Source organism: Protobothrops mucrosquamatus, unplaced genomic scaffold (assembly GCF_001527695.2).
Source record: "Protobothrops mucrosquamatus isolate PMUCROS unplaced genomic scaffold, P.Mucros_1.0 scaffold1011, whole genome shotgun sequence".
In the NCBI taxonomy this organism is placed as follows: domain Eukaryota; kingdom Metazoa; phylum Chordata; class Lepidosauria; order Squamata; family Viperidae; genus Protobothrops; species Protobothrops mucrosquamatus.
In genome coordinates, this window is record NW_015387247.1 from 79,713 (window position 1) to 99,169 (window position 19,457).

Sequence of the window (19,457 nt, forward strand, 5' to 3'; positions counted from 1 at the left end):
TATATCAGTTACTGTAAGAAGCATACCTAGACCCATGCAGCTTGCAACTGGACTCTCCACAATGGAACATGTAAAAATATCTGTGTCAATGTTCTCTCCTTTGCAATAGAACAATTGTCAATATTTTTTTATGTTTAAATCTAAATTTCAGTGCATGTAGGTATATAGCATATCTGTATTTTTTCTGAGCAAGTTTTCTTCAATGCAATGCTCCTTTTATGACAGGAAGCAAATCTTAGGCTACAACTCTGTATTTTTAATAAAGGGTTGTTTCAAGTGAACACAATATTTCTAATCAAGATAATGTAATCCTTGAGAAAAGGCATAGCAAACCAGCTAGTATTTCAGGTTTATTAGGTTATAAAATATAGACTTATATTTCAACAGAACATAATATAATCTTCCATTTCATGTACTTAAAATGGTACACCTTTATTCCAAAATATATTATTTAATGTACCCAAAATACACTTCAACCTTTATTTAACATAAATTCAGCTCCAAATACCATAACCTCCTATTTAAGTCCTAAACAAATTCATTTTCTTTCTAAACATTTCCCAAAATTAATTTTAAATATTTCCTAAAGCATGTAATGGAATGTGTGAATGACACTGGAAAAGGGGGAAGAGACGCTGCCTAGGAATGAGATAAGAGAGGCAGGAGTCTCCAGTGGCTTAATGGTCAGAGAAAGAAACTTAGTAAGGATCCGCCTAATGGATCAAGCAGTTAAAAGGGGCAGTGGCAAGTTTATACCTTCAGACTTGCAAGATTCTGTTAATGTAGTTTTACAATAGATTGAATTGATTAATTAGAGTAGGATCTAGTCCTGTTTCTTGTCTAATTTACTTGGGAGAGCTGACAAAACAGCAATTTAGAAGAGATACCTGTAGGAATTTATTTATTTATCAAATGTATAAGCCACTCATCTTGGGGTTTGAGAAGACGTTAACCGGCTATATGTACTACAGAAATATAAGTACTACAGTTTAAAGCTGTGATAAATTAGGATAAAGATGTCCACACATCAAGTTGCGTTCTTGGCAACTTCATGGACAAATTAAAATCAAAGGCAATGGATGCCTTATATCTCTCTAAAGCACAAAGTATAGTATTTCAACAGATTTAATGTAACAAAATTAAAAATATATATCATTGTTTCAGAAGTTGTTAAAAAAAGAGATAAATTCATTTCTCCAAAATGTCATAACACCTGAGCACATTATTCTGTATTTCCCCTATTCCATACCATTGGAATCTTATTAAATGTGATAACAGCAGAGCACATTATTTTATGCTTTCCTTATACCATACCGTAAGATTAAATATTGCTTAAAGGAGAGAAATACAGTGCACGTCCAAGCAACAATGTCGTCTGTTTTCAACCAAGCTCAGCTCTATCCAGCAGCAGATCCCATGGAACTCTATGGAACTTACTTCTGAGAAGTTATGGATAGAGTAGTAATGTTCATGGAATAGGTTAATGGAACTTTTGCTTAAATTCCATAATGCCCAGTGGAAATTCCCATCTCATGATCTCTTGCTTAGAGAGGAGGCTGTTTCATATGCCGGTTTCAGTCTAGGAAGGTTAACACGTTTTGCAGCAGTGTTAGAGATGATGGACCAATCACACCTATCTGAGGTAAGAAGGTTGTACTCTATTTCCTCCCCCCTTCCATTGCACAAAGTCAGAACTAAATTTTGGGCATGGGCAACTGGCAGAAGGCCCAAAGTTTCATGCCTCCAGGAAGAGCTGCAACCCACAAGCGAAGGGAAGGAGATTATGGTTCCTAGGGTTACACTATTATTCTAGAGAAAATAGCCCCAACAATTGTGCGCAATCTTTCAGCCCACTGCATTTAGCTACCATTTGTTTATTTAAACACAGTTCAACTTACTTTACCTAATGGGGCAGAACTTCTAAAAGGAAAATTGTGTTTAGCTAAGCATTTTAAAAAAATGTTCTCAGTGCTTTCTCTAAATAAATAGCTCGCCAAAGTTTTCATTGGCACAATGTAGCCAAATGTATTCAATTTCCTTTAACAATATAAAATAGTCACAGGAGTTCTGGATTTTTTTTACCTTGAGAGGAAGGAGAGGAGGGAGGGAGAGTGGAGAGAGAGTATACAAAAGCTTTATTTTATAAAATGAAATAAATCTCAGTACGGGTACCAAAAATTTGTCTTCAATGTTCTACTACTTACTAAGATAAACCTATATAATAAAGTATTTGAAATGACATTCATATAAAAGAAATGATATACCTTTAAATAAATAAAAGCTACTATGTACATTGTACTGTACATGAGAAGAGAGGTGACATCAGTGGGATTAAGTTACCTAATATCTTTATTTTCTCCATTAAAAAAAAGAAAAAGAAAACTCTTGGCCCTATTCTACATTCTAGATCTAAAATCTAAATTTCTTGTATCTTTTTTTTTTGTCTTTTAATTTTCTTATCACCCTAAAAAAAAAAAAACCCTTTGCAGAGGTTTCTCTTAATTTTTTTTATGGTTTTCTTGATGTTTGTGATAGCCACATTTCCTTCTCCAAATGCTTGCGAATGAAGCTGTACCTAGAGGATGGGGGGGAGTGGCAACCACTCGGTTGCAGCCCAGTTGTGGTGTGATGGCCACCATATAGGAAGAACTTTAGCTCCAGGATTCTGTTGGAATGAAGAATGATCCTCTTCTTGGAGAAATATTGTGAAAGGGTCACTCCAATTCCTCTACCCCCCAAAAAAAGAAACATAAAAAAATAACTTCCTCTTTGCGGGGCTCTGTTTTTTGCAATTGAATCCTAGTGGCAACCACATGATCGTACCACCATGTTCCTATACTTTTTCAAAATAACATTGGAACTGTCGTCAAAATAGAGGACAGAGATGGCATTCAGTTTGGTTGGAGCACAACAAGGCTTTGGGACGTGATCAGGAAACATCAAGTGGACCTGAAAGTCAAAGACAAGAAGATACAATGTGATTTTACTCATTCAATAATCTGTTGTAATGAATCCTATAATCAGCAATAACACACAGTATTTATTTATTTTTGGCTAGGAGAGTCATAGTCATATTGCTAAAATGCTTCTGATTTTAATACTTTGCAGTGAAAAATAGATCATGCTTCTAATAAGAATATCAACAAACACCAGTTTGTCCTGTGGCTACTTAAAGGTTTAGAGCAGGAGTATCCAATCGTGGCAACTTTAAGACTCGTGGACATCAACTCCCAGAATTCCCCTGCCAGCCATTTACACACACACACACACACACACACACACACACACACACAGTTAAACATAATACAGAGATAGAGGCTTGAGTGTATAATGTGTATGTCTGTATGTTGTATGTAGGGAGAGAAAGAGAGAAAGACTGTATGCTGTAATAGTTAAGGAACTGGATGAGTAGTGGGAAGACCAGGTTGTGGACTTTCCTTAGGCATGGAAGATGGCTTTGAACAAATCTCTCTTTCATAGTTCTAGACTGGAAAGTGAAAAAAAAAATCTACCAATCTCACTGGACCAGTCCATCACGTTCCATGAATGGTGTTTTATCATGTAATGGATTGATTTAAAGGAGGAGGAGGAGAAATAATTTACTTATTTCATTTATTTATATTTCATATTTCTAAACTGCCCATTTCCCTCAGAAAAATAATGCATTTTTCATATTTAAACAGGAAATCCATCCAAAGACTGTGCTGGATGAAAAAAATGGAGTCAGGGGTAGCTTGGCCCTGAAAAATTATAGGAACCCCCTCCCCCCGCCAAAAAAGTGGAAAGTATAAAAATACAATTGTAAAGCTTCCCAAAGCATCACTGCTGACAGCTGGCCTTTCAGAAATACAGTACTATTCTTGGTTTGTACTTGAAATGAAATGTTAGTACAGTATGCAATACTTCCAAATATTACTTCTTTTTCTTTAAAGCCCCTGAGGAAGGAAAAGACATTTTAAAAATAGGGCCAAATAGATATTTAAAATGTTCTTCTCTGTATGTATAGGATGCTGTATTTCTTGAAAATGAAGTTCCACTGAATCTCTTTGACTGACTGATTGACTAACTGATTGACTGACTGATTGATAAGTAAATATTTGCATTTATTATTTATAAAATATTTCTAAAAATTATACATTCATTTATTATTTATAAAAACAGATGGAAACATACCAGCGTCTGTACTATGGCATGATTTGTGGCGTTCATGTGAGCATTGAGAGGAAATGAACATTCTCCATCACAATAAAATGCAGCATAACCCTCTGGAGCTATAATCCAATCCTAAAAAATAAAAATAAAATGTTTAAATGCAAATTTTCCCTCTCAGTGATCCCTCAGTTTTGGTAAAAAACAAACAAACAAACACACACCTGAAAAATGCCTGAAAGTTGACATTCCACATACTTTCAGACATGGGCTATAATTTTCAGCACTGTCTCCTCAAGATGTGCTACTCTGCAAGACCTGACATATGTAAACGTCATATGTTTACATAAATATGTCATATGTAAATATGTAAACTCTCTCAGGCTGTCCATGTGGTTTTCTTAGCAATAAGCAGAAAGTGACTTTTCATGGCCTTCATCTGAAGTATTTAGTCAACATCCCAGCCTAGCTTAAAGCCTTCATAATTTCAGATGGCTTTCCATCCAAGAACTAACCAGATTTGAACCCATTTTGCTTTTTCAAGATCAGCCTAGGCCAGTTAGCACTTCCACCTGTTTCAATGTTAACATACATATTCAGCAACAGTAGTTGACCTCATATGTTAAATTTCTGTATGTTACGATATGTTTTTGCCGGAGTTTGTTTCTAAACTTCAATTGTTTGGCTTAAAGATAATTCAAACCATAAACCTGAGTATGTAAACCAGGCTGGACTCACCCATCGCTATAAGCCAAACTAGCATAATAAATCTTAGTTTTGCGGCCTTCCATGGGGGGCACAGAGGACCATACAACTGTGGGGCTGGTTAGTCCCATGACAGCCCTCCCATCTTGTAATAACCAATGTTAAATGGCCCTTTTAGGATTTTTATCCATTCGAGGTTTAATTGTCATTAATCTATTATTATTATTATTTTTTAATCCTAATTTAATTTTAATGTTAATGTTTACATGTTGTTTTATTTATGAATTATATTGCATTGTAAATTGAAGGCAAAAGGAGAAGAAGAAGGCAGAGGATGAAATGGTTAGATAATGAACATGAATTTGGGAAAAATCCAGGAGACAGTGGACCAGGGAGGCCTGGTGTGCTGTGATCCATGGGGTCGCGAAGAGTCAGATATGACTTAGTGACTGAACAACAACAATAACACTGCCCAGTGCTCATCTTTGAGGGAGACAGGGGCGGGGGGGTTAAAAAATATGAAATGTAAGTAAATAAATGTGATGAAAATCATTAGCCTATGAAAGCCGGGTACTGCTGAACTGCTATGGAGCACAGAGTAAGGTACAATGTTTAAGAGAAAAGAAGTGGCCGAGGAGGGTAGTTTCAGTTTTCCTTTCTCTGTTTGCTGCTTTTCCTCTGCAGACTCAGCACCCAAAGAGCAGAGTCTCCTGTCCTCTTTTAACATGGTAATGTCTAAACCAGGGGTGTCAAACTCAATTTCACTGAGGGCTGCATCAGCACTGCGGTTGCCCTTGGGAGGCCGGGTGGGTGTGGCCAGAGTGGGTGCAGCCTACTGGGTGGGCATGGATGGAGTGGGTGCAGCCTACTGGGTGGGCGTGCCCAGTTCTACATCATTTGCGTCAAGGGTGCCTATGGGGGCCTGGGCAGGAGTGGGACAGATCTGAGGGTCTCTGGCAGAAGGGGGTGGGACTGGGGCAAATGCCAAGGCATGGTCCACTGGAGGAGCCTCTTTGCCTGCTGAAACCCCTCCCCTGGAGCCCATCAAGCTAGATAGGTGAAGTAGGTGAGGACCATTTTCTGGCCACTTCCAGGTGATGGTGCATTTCTTCATTCTTCACAAAGGGTGACACCTCCCCAGCATGCATCCAGGGGGCGGGACCAACACGGCAGGGGCCGGTTCCTCGCTGTTTCCAGACGGCCTTGTGGAACTAAAACTGAATGCGTTTCAGCCTAGATGGCCACCACAAAATTATACATTGGCTCCCTCTCGGCCGGCCTGGGCCAGGGCCAAGGGAGCGGGGGCCGTTCCCTCACTTTTTCCAGGATGGCTTCGCGGGCCACATGAAACCAGTTCGCAGGCCACATCCGGTTCCCGGGCCTTGTGTTTGACATGTCTGGTCTAAACTGTAGGACAATCCCCAGACTTTACCCTTTCGAAGTGAGAGCTGAATTTGTCAGGAGAACCATAACATGTAGTGAGAATTGCGTGTGTATGTATGGGAGGTAAAAAGATGGGAAGGAAGTACGAACCAGATGTAATTAGGTTTTCTTTTCCTTTTCTTCCTCCTTATCTTCTTAACTTTTCCTGCTCTTTGCATAACCTTGCCTAACCTAAGGGTAGATTTGTAGATGAGGAGAAGGAAAAGGAGGAGAACGGAAAATGGAATATCATCTCTACCTGCCACCCAAGGTCTCGAAAGCTCACATAGAGTTCGTGTTTTCTGCAGGCTTGCTTCTGTTCACTTGTGTTATAATCTGCAAGGGGGGAAAAGCACATTGCACAATTGCTTATTGTAAGCATTCATTAAGCATATGTTATTTGTTCAGGTTTTAATCATTCACTCTTTCTTTCAAGAGATATTACTGTTCTATATAAAACATGCGTTGTGCCATTCTGCTCAAGGCTGGAATTGATTCGTAAGAGTTTTGTCCTGTCTTGTTTCTTTTGAATAACTGATGGATTGGATCTATGATCTACGTCACACCAATCCTACCCATTCCTTTCCTGGCCCTTTCACAGGAATTATAGCTGGGGCAGATGATATAAACATTCTAGCAATGATTCTCAATTTCGGCTTCTTTGCGATGTGTGGATTTAACTTTGCTGGCTGAGGAATTCTGGGAATTGAAGTCTGCACATCTTCTATAGAATGTAAAATGGTGCACATTTTCCTCATTTAATGGATGACCGTTTTTCAATAATTTCATGGCCTGACTTGATTTCCACCTTACTTTTAAATCAGATGAATTTAGACAAAGAAGACAGAATGGAATTCTTCCTCTGTCTCTGCATTATTTCCAAGGAAGATGAGTGTTCATAGATGTGATATACATTAAATATAAAATTGCTTTCTACACACTATCTATTGTATCCATTGAGTGCCACTTTTTGTGGCTTTCTGTTCCTTTTTTGTCTTCTCAAATGTTCAGATTATTCCTACCTCCCCTGTATAGAAGATAGATTCAGAGAAAACATGCAGCTCTGCAGCTACCGGTTGCTTTTTGGAAAAACTGAATAATATTCATAGCAGTGGAATAATATCGTTCTACACACACTGCTCACCCAGAAGCTCTTCAAAACCCCATCTCCCCACGAGTCCTTTGGGCATCCCCCCCAAAAAATAAAAGTATCCAGAAATGGCCCAAAGTATCACTTTCCATTTTCCCACAGTCCTAAAAAGACTAAACACAATTTGGAAAGAGATGGCTGTTGTCTAGCTGTGAGAAAAAAAATGCACAAGATTCCAGCATACATAATATAGAGCTAGCATCCCATCTCAAGAAAAATGAAATGCATTTAGACTGCAGGGTTATTCTGAATGTAAAATTATTAAACTGAAATCCATACTCCTTCTTGCCTTTCTGCTTTTCAGATGAGGGAAGTGTGGGACATTATATTACATTTCATGTAAATGGCTAGGGTGACATTTACTCTATAGAATCTGGGGTGAAAGTTCCAATTTCACTGATTTTGCCTTCAGTGCTCCATTTGCTTATTCTGCTAGGAATCAAAACCATGGGATATTATGGATGAATAAAGTTTGCCTCCAAATAATTTAGGAACAGGAGTTGGCAACTGCCCTCCAGCCCTTTACATAAATCTTTATGGAGCAGAAAGAGGGGGAAAGTCTCTTTGAGGGGAAGAGAAAGAAATCAAAGTTGAAACTTGTCAAAATACCCATAGGCAAGCAAAGCGTGTTTGAGATCGATCAGCAGAAAAGAGGGTTAATAAAAAAAAAAGACTTGAGTGTAAATATAGTATCACAGAATACATAGAGATTTAATAATGATTATACTGCTGGGCTCCCATCATAAACACACACTGGGAGGAAATCACATTAAATTTTACCATTTCAACACAGATGTGATTTTTGCTCCATTTGTTAAGGAAGAAATGTAGGGTCGGGTGTGGTTATTTAATGAAAATGGCCGCAATTCTGGTAACAATGCAACTTGGAAAGAAGCATGGCATTGTCACCTGTTGTCCTTTGTAGGGTATTACAAGAGAAGAGAAATAGGCCAGTAGCCACAAGAGAATATCTAATATAATGAAATTCTACTGATTTGTTTAAATCTGATTTTTTTGGGGGGGAGGTATTTAAACAGTACAGTCTGCTTGTGAGCAATATGTCCCCTCCTCTGTCTGAAGGCATGGCTATGATTTGCACAAGATTCAGAATTCACCTGGAAGATGTTTTTATGACAACGGCAGCTGAAGATTGTGTACTACATGATGGAATGTGTGATTAGAATGTATTTGTCAGATTTTCCTAATAGACTTATTGTAGTGTATATTCTATTACAGCACTAGTAACATTGTTGGTATGCAAGCTGTGGTAAGGATGTTTGTGTCTCCATATATATAATAGAAATGAGTATGTTTTTTTTACATGTGAGAGGGCCGGACAATATGTTCACATTGATCCTACTGGCATGGAGCCACCAATTAGGTGGTGCCATCACTGTAGGTAGTGTTTGTAAACAAGCAGCTTGCCCTTTCTTATTTTTTTGTGAACTAATTTTTTTTTTAACTTTATTTACAAATATGTTAGCAGAAGAATGACTCTCATATAAACTTCTTATATATGCCAGTATCATTAACTAAACAGGATATTTGAATTCTTGTGTAAGTTCTCTTCTTTGAAAATAAACACCAGACACAGAGTTTCTCCTCTGCATAGACCTAATGTAATATAGTATTCATTGGACTGGAGATATCCATGCTCAAACATGCAGCTTACTGAGTGACCTTGAACCAGGCACTCTGTTTCATCCCAAAGCACCTCACAATGTTGTTTATTGCAAATATAAAATTAGGACAATCTTCTATGTTTGCCACTTGAGGAAAGGTAGAATATAAATACAAAGAATGAGGAATAGGATCACATGACCGTGAAACATTGTTACCTACTGTATAAAATAATTCATTTTTCCATCTCTTCAACATAAATCAGTGGGATTTAAATATCCAACTTTTACTGGCTTGTGCCTAGAATTTTTCCAGAAACAATCTGAAGACCCTAAAGTATTCAAGCCATTTGAGAAATAAATGTAAGATATGCTGCTACAACATGCCTATGCATTTTACTTAAATCATGTGCCTTAAGGCGTCGCATGAAGATGCAACCTAGGTACATTCTTTCAAAATAACTTCTGCAATGAAAGCCTCACCAGAAAGGTGAGTTAGGATGGAGCTGTATTATATATTTCAGGTTACAGTTAAATGGTACCGTGTGTGTTGACATGCCCTGCTGCAGATAAATGAAATCCTATTTCCCAGAAATAGGATTCTGCCCCAGCAGGAGTATTCTGCTGGGGCAGAATACTCCTGATATTCTAAGCTTTCTTTTTGGAAAAATGACTTGTTTTTATGGAGGAGTATTTAATCACATCCGATGCCAGAAATTAAATTAAATTAAATTTTTTATGAATTTTTTTTTATGCCAGCCATCCTGTCTTTTAAACAGCCAACACATGCAAACAATATATACAGAAACAGCCAACACATGCAAACAATATATACAGAAATCAAAAAGGATGTGGGCAACTTTCGTTACATAATGCAATACTTAATTTTTTTTATCATATGTTCAATTCTACCGGATGAATTGGAATAACATAGGTGGAAATGTAACTTGGTTTCCAAAGAGAGGTTCAGTTGACTCTAGGCATCTGAACTATTAATTAAACTAATTCTAGAAATAGAACTTCTCTGAAGAAAATTACTCCGATTGCCTCTTAAATAGGACAGTGTTCCATAAAATAGGGTACCTCATCACTCTTACCTGCAACACTTGACATTCTTGAAGTATTTTGTGAGCTGCTGGACTTGCTGCGATTCTGGTTTTTTTTCTTATGGTTAGCAGCTCGGACAGATCGAAAAAGGACTTCGCTTGCTTTAAAGAAGGCAACCATGAATGGTTGCTTTGACTGAGGACCATGCCTGCCTATAAGACCAGCTGCTTTCACACTGATACTGCGACCTACAAAATAAAGAGATATAAAATTAGCTACCATTAAACAAAATCCACTTAGCTGATGGATAATATTCTAGATAAGGTGTGGGTCTATAGAATAGCATATTTTTTTGATATTAAAGTACCAGAAGTATATAATGTCTCTGCTATAGTTCCACATTATTATGAGGACAAAGACATTAGCCAAGCAAAAAGCTCAGATCATCCTGTTTTTAGAAACTGGGGAAAATACTTTGAGAATCCTGTATGTCCAAAACGACCCCAAGAGAAATGAGAAATGGAGGTAGTGTATATATTTACATTTCAAGACATAAATAATTCCCAGGCATTACTCATTTTTGTCAGGACTCTGAAGTTCAGGTACAGCTGAGGCCTCAGTCTTTCAAGGAATAATATATAATAGAGGGTGAAATATGACATGATTGACTCTGATTTTAATCCCAAGGGATGTGCATATTTCTTTATTATATTTGTTTAGTTGAGACTGAATAGCCACTTTGTTGGATTAGAGACTCCCCTTCTTTGCATGTGGGGGGGGGGCAGAGGGGTGGAAGTGTGGAGTATCAGAAGAAAAAGTTGAAAAGGGAAAGTCCGAATTAGACGATGAAGTTGCATCCATCTGAATGTTGAACAAACAACCCCCAGGCTTTTAACAAAATTTATTCTGGCATCTTGAAGAGTTGTTTGTCTCTCCATATTATGCATAACCTTCAGAAAGTGAGACAGTGCCATATGAAGCTATGCAGCTGTACAGGGAGAAGAATTACCATGGGCCAGACTTTAAGTAGTAGTGTGTTAGTAAAGAAATGCTGAACTGAGCTGTTCTAGGAGCAGCAATTTGCAGTAGAATTCTTCTGAACTATTATTGGATTGAAGAAAGGACAACTATGGATGAAAAAGCCTATGCCTTTTCAGCTATGTCATTCTCTCAAGCTTCTTCTTAATTGGGTATGTCTAGTTTAATGAAGAGAAGGACGAAGGGGACATGATAACAATATCTCAGAGGCTGCCACAAAGAAGAGGGGTTTAACTTACTCTCCAAAGCACCTGAAGGCAGGATAAGAAGCAATGGATGGAACATAATCAAGGAAAGAACCAGCCTAGAACTAAGGAGAATTTTTTTGACAGTGAGAACAATTAATCAGTGGAAGAACGTGCCTCCAGAAATTGTGGGTGCTCCAATACTGGAGGTTTTTAAGAAAAAATCAGACAACCATTTGTCTGAAATGATATAGAGTTTCCTGCTCGAGCAGGAGGTTGGACTAGATGTCCTCCAAGGTCCCTTCCAACTCCATTATTCCTCTATTCTGTTCTGTTATTTTGTTCTTGCTACAGAAAGAACTAATCATCCTAGGAGCAAGCTTTATTCAACTTAGCCCTATGCTTCCCTTTTTAAAGGCAGACTTATGGTGGCTCTTTGCCAGGGCTTGTATGTTTGAGAGAAATGTTTATCATGGGCATCAATGAAAGAGGCAGTTTGATTTGCGGTTAAAGCAGTTTCCATTCTACTTCCACTGTAACAAATGCATTAATTCAGTTCTTTCCTGGCAGTCTTTTTGCAGGGAGACAGAGAGAGATTAGAAGTCTCAGCCAAATACCATACCTTGAATTGACCCACTTCAGTATATAAACACTTTTACAGTGTGTTTATTCAGATGTAGCACTTTAAATTGGGTTAAGATGTACAGTATCTAATGACAGAGAACTGGAAAAGGATTTTTTTAAAATGAAAATTAAATTTAGGAGCAGAATAACTGAGCACATAATTCAGACAATTGTTAATTTGAGGGAACAAGGGAAATTCTGCAAATGATGGAAGATAAAGGTTGGTGTGCGGGACTGTGTGCTGGATGCTTAGACATTGAATAATTACATTAATTTTTGGCTACTTTTTGGTGCAGGTCCAGTTTTAAAAAGTCATAATTGGTACACTGGTCAACACACATTTCCATACAGAAAACCAGTGGAAAACTACACTGTGATTACTCAGTGGCATTCTTATTAGTAAAACAATTTTGAGTTCTAGGAATCCACAGATGAGGGGTTGCCTAACACTGCTATTAAAAAAATCAACATCTTCCTGGAAGAGTTCTTAGAAAATAGAGTAAATACATGAGAAATTTTAAGTACTCTAAATTTATTGAAGTATATATTGTGCGATAAGCAAAAATAAGGAATAAAAAGCCTTTAATGTAATGTAAACTCCCTTTAAAATAATAGTGGGTTAGCAATAGGATAACAACAAAGATACTACAAGTAATAGTTTACATAAATCCTTGAGATATGTAGAGATACTCTTAAAGAGCCACTCAACATAAAGCAATTTATATGGCTCTCTATCTTGTGTTTAGTTGTCTTTTGAAAAGCCAAGGTAGGCAGAGATGTTTTTTTTAAATTCCTCACTTTACAGTTATATCCAAGGCTTTTATTTTAATTTTGAATGTGCATTTCTATGAATGCGGGGAAAAATCCCAACAACTGTAGATACGATCTGAAGGTGAAAGATTTGTGTAATCTAATGAGAAATCAGAGTATAATTATAGATGGAGGGGACAACTTTACGGCCTGTGGATTTCAACTGAGCATACCTAACTCAGGAATTCTGGGAGTTGAAGTCTACAGGTCATAAAAGGGCCCACCCCTACTATGGATGAGAGTACATTCAGAATCGCACAATTTAGAATCAAAGCTTATAGCAAAACTAATCCAATTTAATCCAAAGTTATTTCAAAGATCTCAAATTTCATAATAGAAGCCTTTATTAATAGATTAAGGGCAGTTTCCAAAGAGCTGGGCAACTAGAACCATGTGCCCAAGGGACATCCCTTCTTGTGTTTCAAAGGATAGACTCTTGCACAGCAAATATCTTTTAGCCCAAGGTTTCTTTCAGAAGCATTTGTGATTAGGAAACCGTTATTCAGAAAGTTCAATTTCCTTCTGACCAAGAGCAAGTCCTTGGGCATAGCTAATGTAGGGATTCCAATCTCACTTTGCATAGTCCAGTCAATACACACCTTATTGTGAATTATTAGTCTACCCTTTTAAATGTATTCCTCAGTTGGAAGAGACTACTTATGGCTGAAAATCCAAGCTCCTGTTTAGTACAAGAATCCAAATTAAAGCACTGTTCACCGAAAGGTCCCCGATTTAGGACAGGAACACTTCAACCACCTGTATATATGGTTGGAATTCTCCATTACAAAGAATTAGCACAGCAAAAATGGTTGTATCTTGCACATTTGAGATGAAGTCCAGAAGAGCAAGAGCTACTGATACAATCTATGGCTTCCCATGACTGAAAAGCTCTTCAGATATTAAAAGCCAGAAACATGTAGATGAGTGGAAAGGAGGAGTGGGAAGATTTTGTGGGACTTTGCAATCAATGGAATAATTCTGGATTAAATACTTTAGTAGTTTTGCTGTAAAGTTTGTCAGTCCAAGTTGTATAATTCTGAATTTACTTTCATCTACAGTTGTTGGGATTTATTTTCACATACACAGACAAGCACATGCCTAAGTGAATATAGTAAAATATATTCCACCTAAAGTGGGTGGAAGGACAGATTGTATGGATTGGACGTTGTACCTCCTCATATCTCAAATTTCCATATGAAATTAGTATTGCATGAAACCATACCTCATTTCTATGCCTAGCTCAAAGTCTCACACATGAACCCATACTGAGAATTAATTCACTTTGGATTTTTTAAAAAAAGGAAGGCTAATCATAATGATTGCCAAAACTGGATATATATATATATTTTTTTAAAAAGGAGGATTTTTTTCCTCTCTGAAGTCAGAATTACATTATATTAATGTGTTAGGGTTGTTTTGCGGTTTTATCCGTACATGTTGACAATGATATTTCAAAAGCCACGTAATGTAATCTTTCTGAAAGATTTATGAACATTTCAGAATGTTTTACTGTACACATTCCTTCAGTACAGCAAGACATATTGTTCAAAACATAAAAACATTGCAATCATTTCACAAAATGTATTCTTGAAATATTAGAACCAACTTTTCAATATAATATGGTACCACTGTGAATGAAGTGTTATAAGGTTTCTTTTGATTCCAATTGGACTTCATTGTAATAATCATAAAAATATGACAGCACAGAGAATAAATATGATCCCTTCATAATTATTTTATTACAGAAGCAAAAAAAGGTGCAACTCTTTGAAACAGATATACTTTTTTCATAGTTGAAATGTTGCTCCCTTCTGTATTTGAAGTGTTCTATCTTGGTTTTTTTTATCAAACACACTAAACTTTCTAGTGTATGTTATCAAATTAGGTCTCATATTCCCATAATTATTTGTTATATGGAATACAGCATTCTTATTCTGTCCTCTATACTCAAAAAATCAGAATATCTTGGGCTATGTCTTTGAATGTTTACACATGATTTTATACACAGATTGCTCAGTGGTGGGATTCAAATATGTGAACAACCGGTTCTCTGTGTGGATGCCGCTTCTGAAAGTCCATTCTGGGCCCGGGCAACAAAAAATTAGCTACCGGTTCTACTGAACCGGTGCAAACTGGATGAATCCCACCACTGAGGTGGCTTTAAAAAAGTACTTGAGACCAGAATTTCCATTGCTAAGCGATGCAGTTGTGAAGTAGATGCTATGCTGCTTAACAATGGTAATTCTAGTAGTCCTCAGTTATTGTTGTTAAGTGAATCACCATGGATTGTTAAGCAAGGACCTCACGTAATTACAATTTTCAACTACCTGCTAACTTCCCTATTGACTTTGGTTATGGGAAGCTAGCAGAGAAGGTTGCAAATTGCAATCGTATGACCACAGGACACTATGATGCCTGGAAATCTGGGCTAATCACATGATTGCGAGGGTGCTGCCATGGCCAGAATTTTGAGGATTGATCGTAAGTACCACTCTTTCAGTGTGGTTGCAAATTCAAACTGAATGAGTGGTTGCTAAATGAGGACCCACATGTAGAAATATATTTAACAGGGCTGGAAAGTAATTTGCTATGTATAATAAATGAGAAAGATAGAATGCCAGCTTGGTAGGATATGGTGAATAGACTCAAAATGTTGCATACATTGGTAGTTTTTTTAAAAAAAAAACACCATAAGATTAATTATTAGTATGCAGAAATAGAAAACTATAAACCAAATAAAACAAACAACAAGACTCAGCTGTCAGACTTAACAATCCACAAATATCTTAAGGTGGTGCCTTGCACGTAAATCACTACTGAGTGAGAGGCCAGAGGGAAAACTAAAAACTCGTAGTAAGAACATTCTCCAGGGAAACTGATACAATTTTAGCTATTTTCCCCCTAGTGACTTATAGTATTTTCATCACTTAGCCATCATTGAACTGATATAAAGCCTGTCCTTGTGAATGTTATTTTGAGAGATAGAAATTGAAAGATTATAGAAGATACCAAAAGTCACTTATGCGAAATGACCATCCTGACAATCTTAAATTCCCATGTCATAAATACAGGTCACATACTTTGAAACTCAGAGCCAAATCTGATCCAACAAGCTAATATCTATAATTAGATGTAGTTTTCTTTTTATTGTTTGTTTTAAGGTGAAGGATTAGTGGGGGATGGACCAAGAGAAGGAACATTTAGACTGGATCTCTAGGAAGAATTACTTCTTCTTCCAAATACCATTTTTCCAATGAATGCCCTACCTTTTCTATCCACCCAGAGCAACTTTGTGGTGAGATGGACGGAAAATAAAAAAATAAATAAAATAAAATAAAATAAAATAAAATAAAATAAAATAAAATAAAATAAAATAAAATAAAATAAAATAAAATAAAATAATAAAATAAAATAAAATAAAATAAAATAAAATAATAAAATAAAATAAAATAAAATAAAATAAAATAATAAAATAAAAAATAATAAATAAATAAATAAATAAAATAAAATAAATGCTTTTACACCCAGGAAAATCATACCAATACATGTGAGATTCTCATTATAAAAACATACAGTAGTGATTTTTATAAGAAAATAATAGGGACAGCCTAGCTCCTCAACAACGACCAAGCTCATAATCAGATTCCTGTCTATCCCTTGCATCCTTTTAGAAAAATGTGTACATTTCTCACTGCCTAATTTCCTTTGGGTCCTGGCTATACAAATTAAATCTGGAGCCTACAGCTATTTTAAGAAATAAATCCATTATTAATTATTAGAAATTAATCTAACATTTGAATGTGTTTAACCCTACAATCTAGGAGGAAATGGAAACATAGAAAATGTAGCATAAAAATCAGATTTCCTTTTTAAAAAAACCATACATTACAGCATGGGTGCTAAAACAATGGGACCATATCAAAATAATACAAGAGGCTTCTTAAGATGGTTTCTATATCTGCCTACATTTTAACACTTCCATTCATTAGCTGATCTCTCACCTTCTGTATTAATTGGATGTGATGGTTTCTCCTGTAAAATCACAACTGCCTTCAGCCTAAAATGTAAACTATAATAGAACCCAGTAGACCACTACAAAGATATAAGCAGACATTTAGAAAAGAGAATTAGAAAATGCCTGATCCTTTCTTAATTTAGCACAGCCCTAGGGAAGCAATGTTATATGCTGACATACTCCATATATGTTATGTTGCTCTTTAGACCTACAATTCAATATAAAATAGCAGAAAATCAGCCATATTTCATGCAGAAATGATGCCTATGATACCAAATTCCATTTTCAAAGGAAAAAATGGATTTCATTATGATGTTGCCTCTTTGTTTTTTTTCATCAAGAAGGAAATGCTAAGTTATGATGAGTAGGTATATTTTTCATACTGCAGTTTTATTTTCTATATTTTTCCAACATTTTGCAAATTTAAACAATCTTTTTTATCCCATCAAACTCTTTTAAAATTAAAAATCACAGACCCAGTGGAGATCCAAAAAGAACATATTTTAATTCAACAAGAGGTTTCAATCCATCCTCATAATCAACTAAGTAGAATAAGGTCTAGGGCAAGGGTGACAAACTGCCGGCCTGCAGGCCAGTTGCATCATGTGGAGGCCGTGCCCACCCCAGCTCCGTCAATGCGAAAACAGTCGCACCCGTAGTCTAGACACACCCGTGGTCTAGGGCAGATGTCCCCAACCTTTTGGGCACCAGGGACCGGTTCCGTGTAAAAAAGTTTTTCCACAGACCAGAGAGTACATGGTTTTGTGTGCTGCCTACATCTCACGGATGGGGCTTTGCTTCTTCGTGTGGATCGGTTGCTGGCATGCCGCAGCCCGGTACCGGTCCACGGACCAGGGGTTGGGGACTCCTGATCTAGGATGTTGGGATTAGTTCCTGGGTTTTGTTATTGGCACATTGCAAGTTAATCAGAATTATACTAGTATGGCAAACCAAGGCGCAGATTACATTGTATGGAGCCTGAGTACATGCTTGTGCAAATCAGCATTATGTAATTTTGCATGCGTTAGACATATCTCAGTAGAATCTGGTTCTGTGTTTCTAATGTAATGTTATTTAATCACTAATAGAAAATTTGTTTAATTTGTTTATCAATTCATTTTTCTTAAATATTTACACCTACTTATTATCCTATAGATCTCAGGATCTGCTTTAATCCATAAATCACACAGGATAAAACACTCATATGAAATAAAAATAAATGATCGTTTAAAAGATTAAAATAGCAATAGCCATAATACAATAATAGACAATTTTAGAAGGACCAATGGCCAGACTATTCTGAATGCCTGAGTAAAACCAAGTATTTCCATGGTGCTAAAAACTAAGCAAATTTAATGTCACTTCTTCCTTCCATCAGCAACACAAGTGGTTTGCCCATGACAATGAAATAAATGACTCTGCCCATAAACCTAGATTCTCTTCCTTCTGCCCATAGCACTATCTAGGCCAGGGGTGTCCAACCTTGGCAACTTTAAAACTTGTGGACTGGCTGGCTGGGGAATTCTGGGAGTTGAAGTCCATTGGTCTTAAAGTTGCTGAAGTTGGACATCTCCAATCTAGGCCCACGTGTGTCACATCAATGATAAAATGAGGCAGCATCTTGGTAATCGTGGAGGCTGGGAAGTCCTAAACCTAGCATTGAAAAGGGTCCCATATGTACGTTAAATTTTCCAAAAGCACCATTCTGGAATTTTCTATTTCTGAGACCACTTCAGCTAGCCTGACTACAGAGAACAGCATTAAATATAAAGGTTGCTATACTATCAACATCTTTTTCCTGTCTCTTGGGCCTAATACCAGCTATGTACCTATGTGTAAAAGTATTTTCATAGCACCCGCAGAGTCTATTCAATGGATGTCATTGATCAAAATGTTCCCACAGAGGATCCAAACTGTTTTTGAGTTTTGTGCAGTTTGTGTGCATGTAAACAGCATAATAATTCCAAAAAGATTCTTGTGAAATGTGACACATACATATAACTTACCATCTGCCATCTCTGCACAGAGCTGCAAACCTAAATTATTTTGTGGGTCAATCACCCAGTGGTTACTGGTGACAGTGATATCAAACACAAGCCAGCCAATATCAGGAGCTTGAGCTCGTTTTGTATCTAATAGGAACAGGTCCGCATCCCTAGTATAGAAACAATGAGTAAATAAAAATGCATCATATTTATGTCATTGCAATTAACTTTGCCAGTAAAACATTGATTCTGGCTGTGGCACAGCAAGGTAGACAATCTACATGCACATAACTTCACATGTTGGAAATGAAAGGCAGTGATCCATAAACTAATTAAATTCTAGCGCTTCAAATTAATTTCTCCAAAATAATTTTCTGTTGGCATTAATAATCCCAGACATTTATAATTTTTATTTTTTTTATTTCTATTGGTTTGATATACTATGTGATTTCACCTCCCACAGTTCAATTCTATGAACATGTAAGTGTTGCAGAAGTAACAGAAATTCCAATAGTTGCATGCAAAGTATAGACAATAATGAGAAAACATGTAAAGATTAGGCTTTAGAATAGACTGATAGTATTTTGAAGTATTTTTTCACAATTTGTGCATGGAGAGGGAAAGCCATATATTACTTTGATTTTCTGAAGAATTCTGTGAAAACCAGACCAAAAATCCATCCATTCTAAATATTTTAAAAGGAAAAAT

The 19,457-nt window shown here is 36.7% G+C and overlaps 1 protein-coding gene across 1 annotated transcript in view; it reads right to left on the reverse strand.

Annotated features, from left to right (window-relative positions):
* Positions 1–2,768: 2,768 nt before the first annotated feature.
* The window catches only part of BMP5 (bone morphogenetic protein 5), a 43,571-nt gene continuing 26,882 nt past the window's right edge, over positions 2,769–19,457 (reverse strand). Inside the window, exons 3-7 of the mRNA XM_015819889.1 lie at positions 18,771–18,919; positions 10,143–10,340; positions 6,536–6,612; positions 4,174–4,284; positions 2,769–2,949 (exon numbers count right to left, since the gene is read on the reverse strand). Coding sequence (XP_015675375.1) covers positions 2,800–2,949; positions 4,174–4,284; positions 6,536–6,612; positions 10,143–10,340; positions 18,771–18,919 — 685 coding nt within the window. The 3' untranslated portion in view covers positions 2,769–2,799. The remainder of the gene's footprint in view (positions 2,950–4,173; positions 4,285–6,535; positions 6,613–10,142; positions 10,341–18,770; positions 18,920–19,457) is intronic.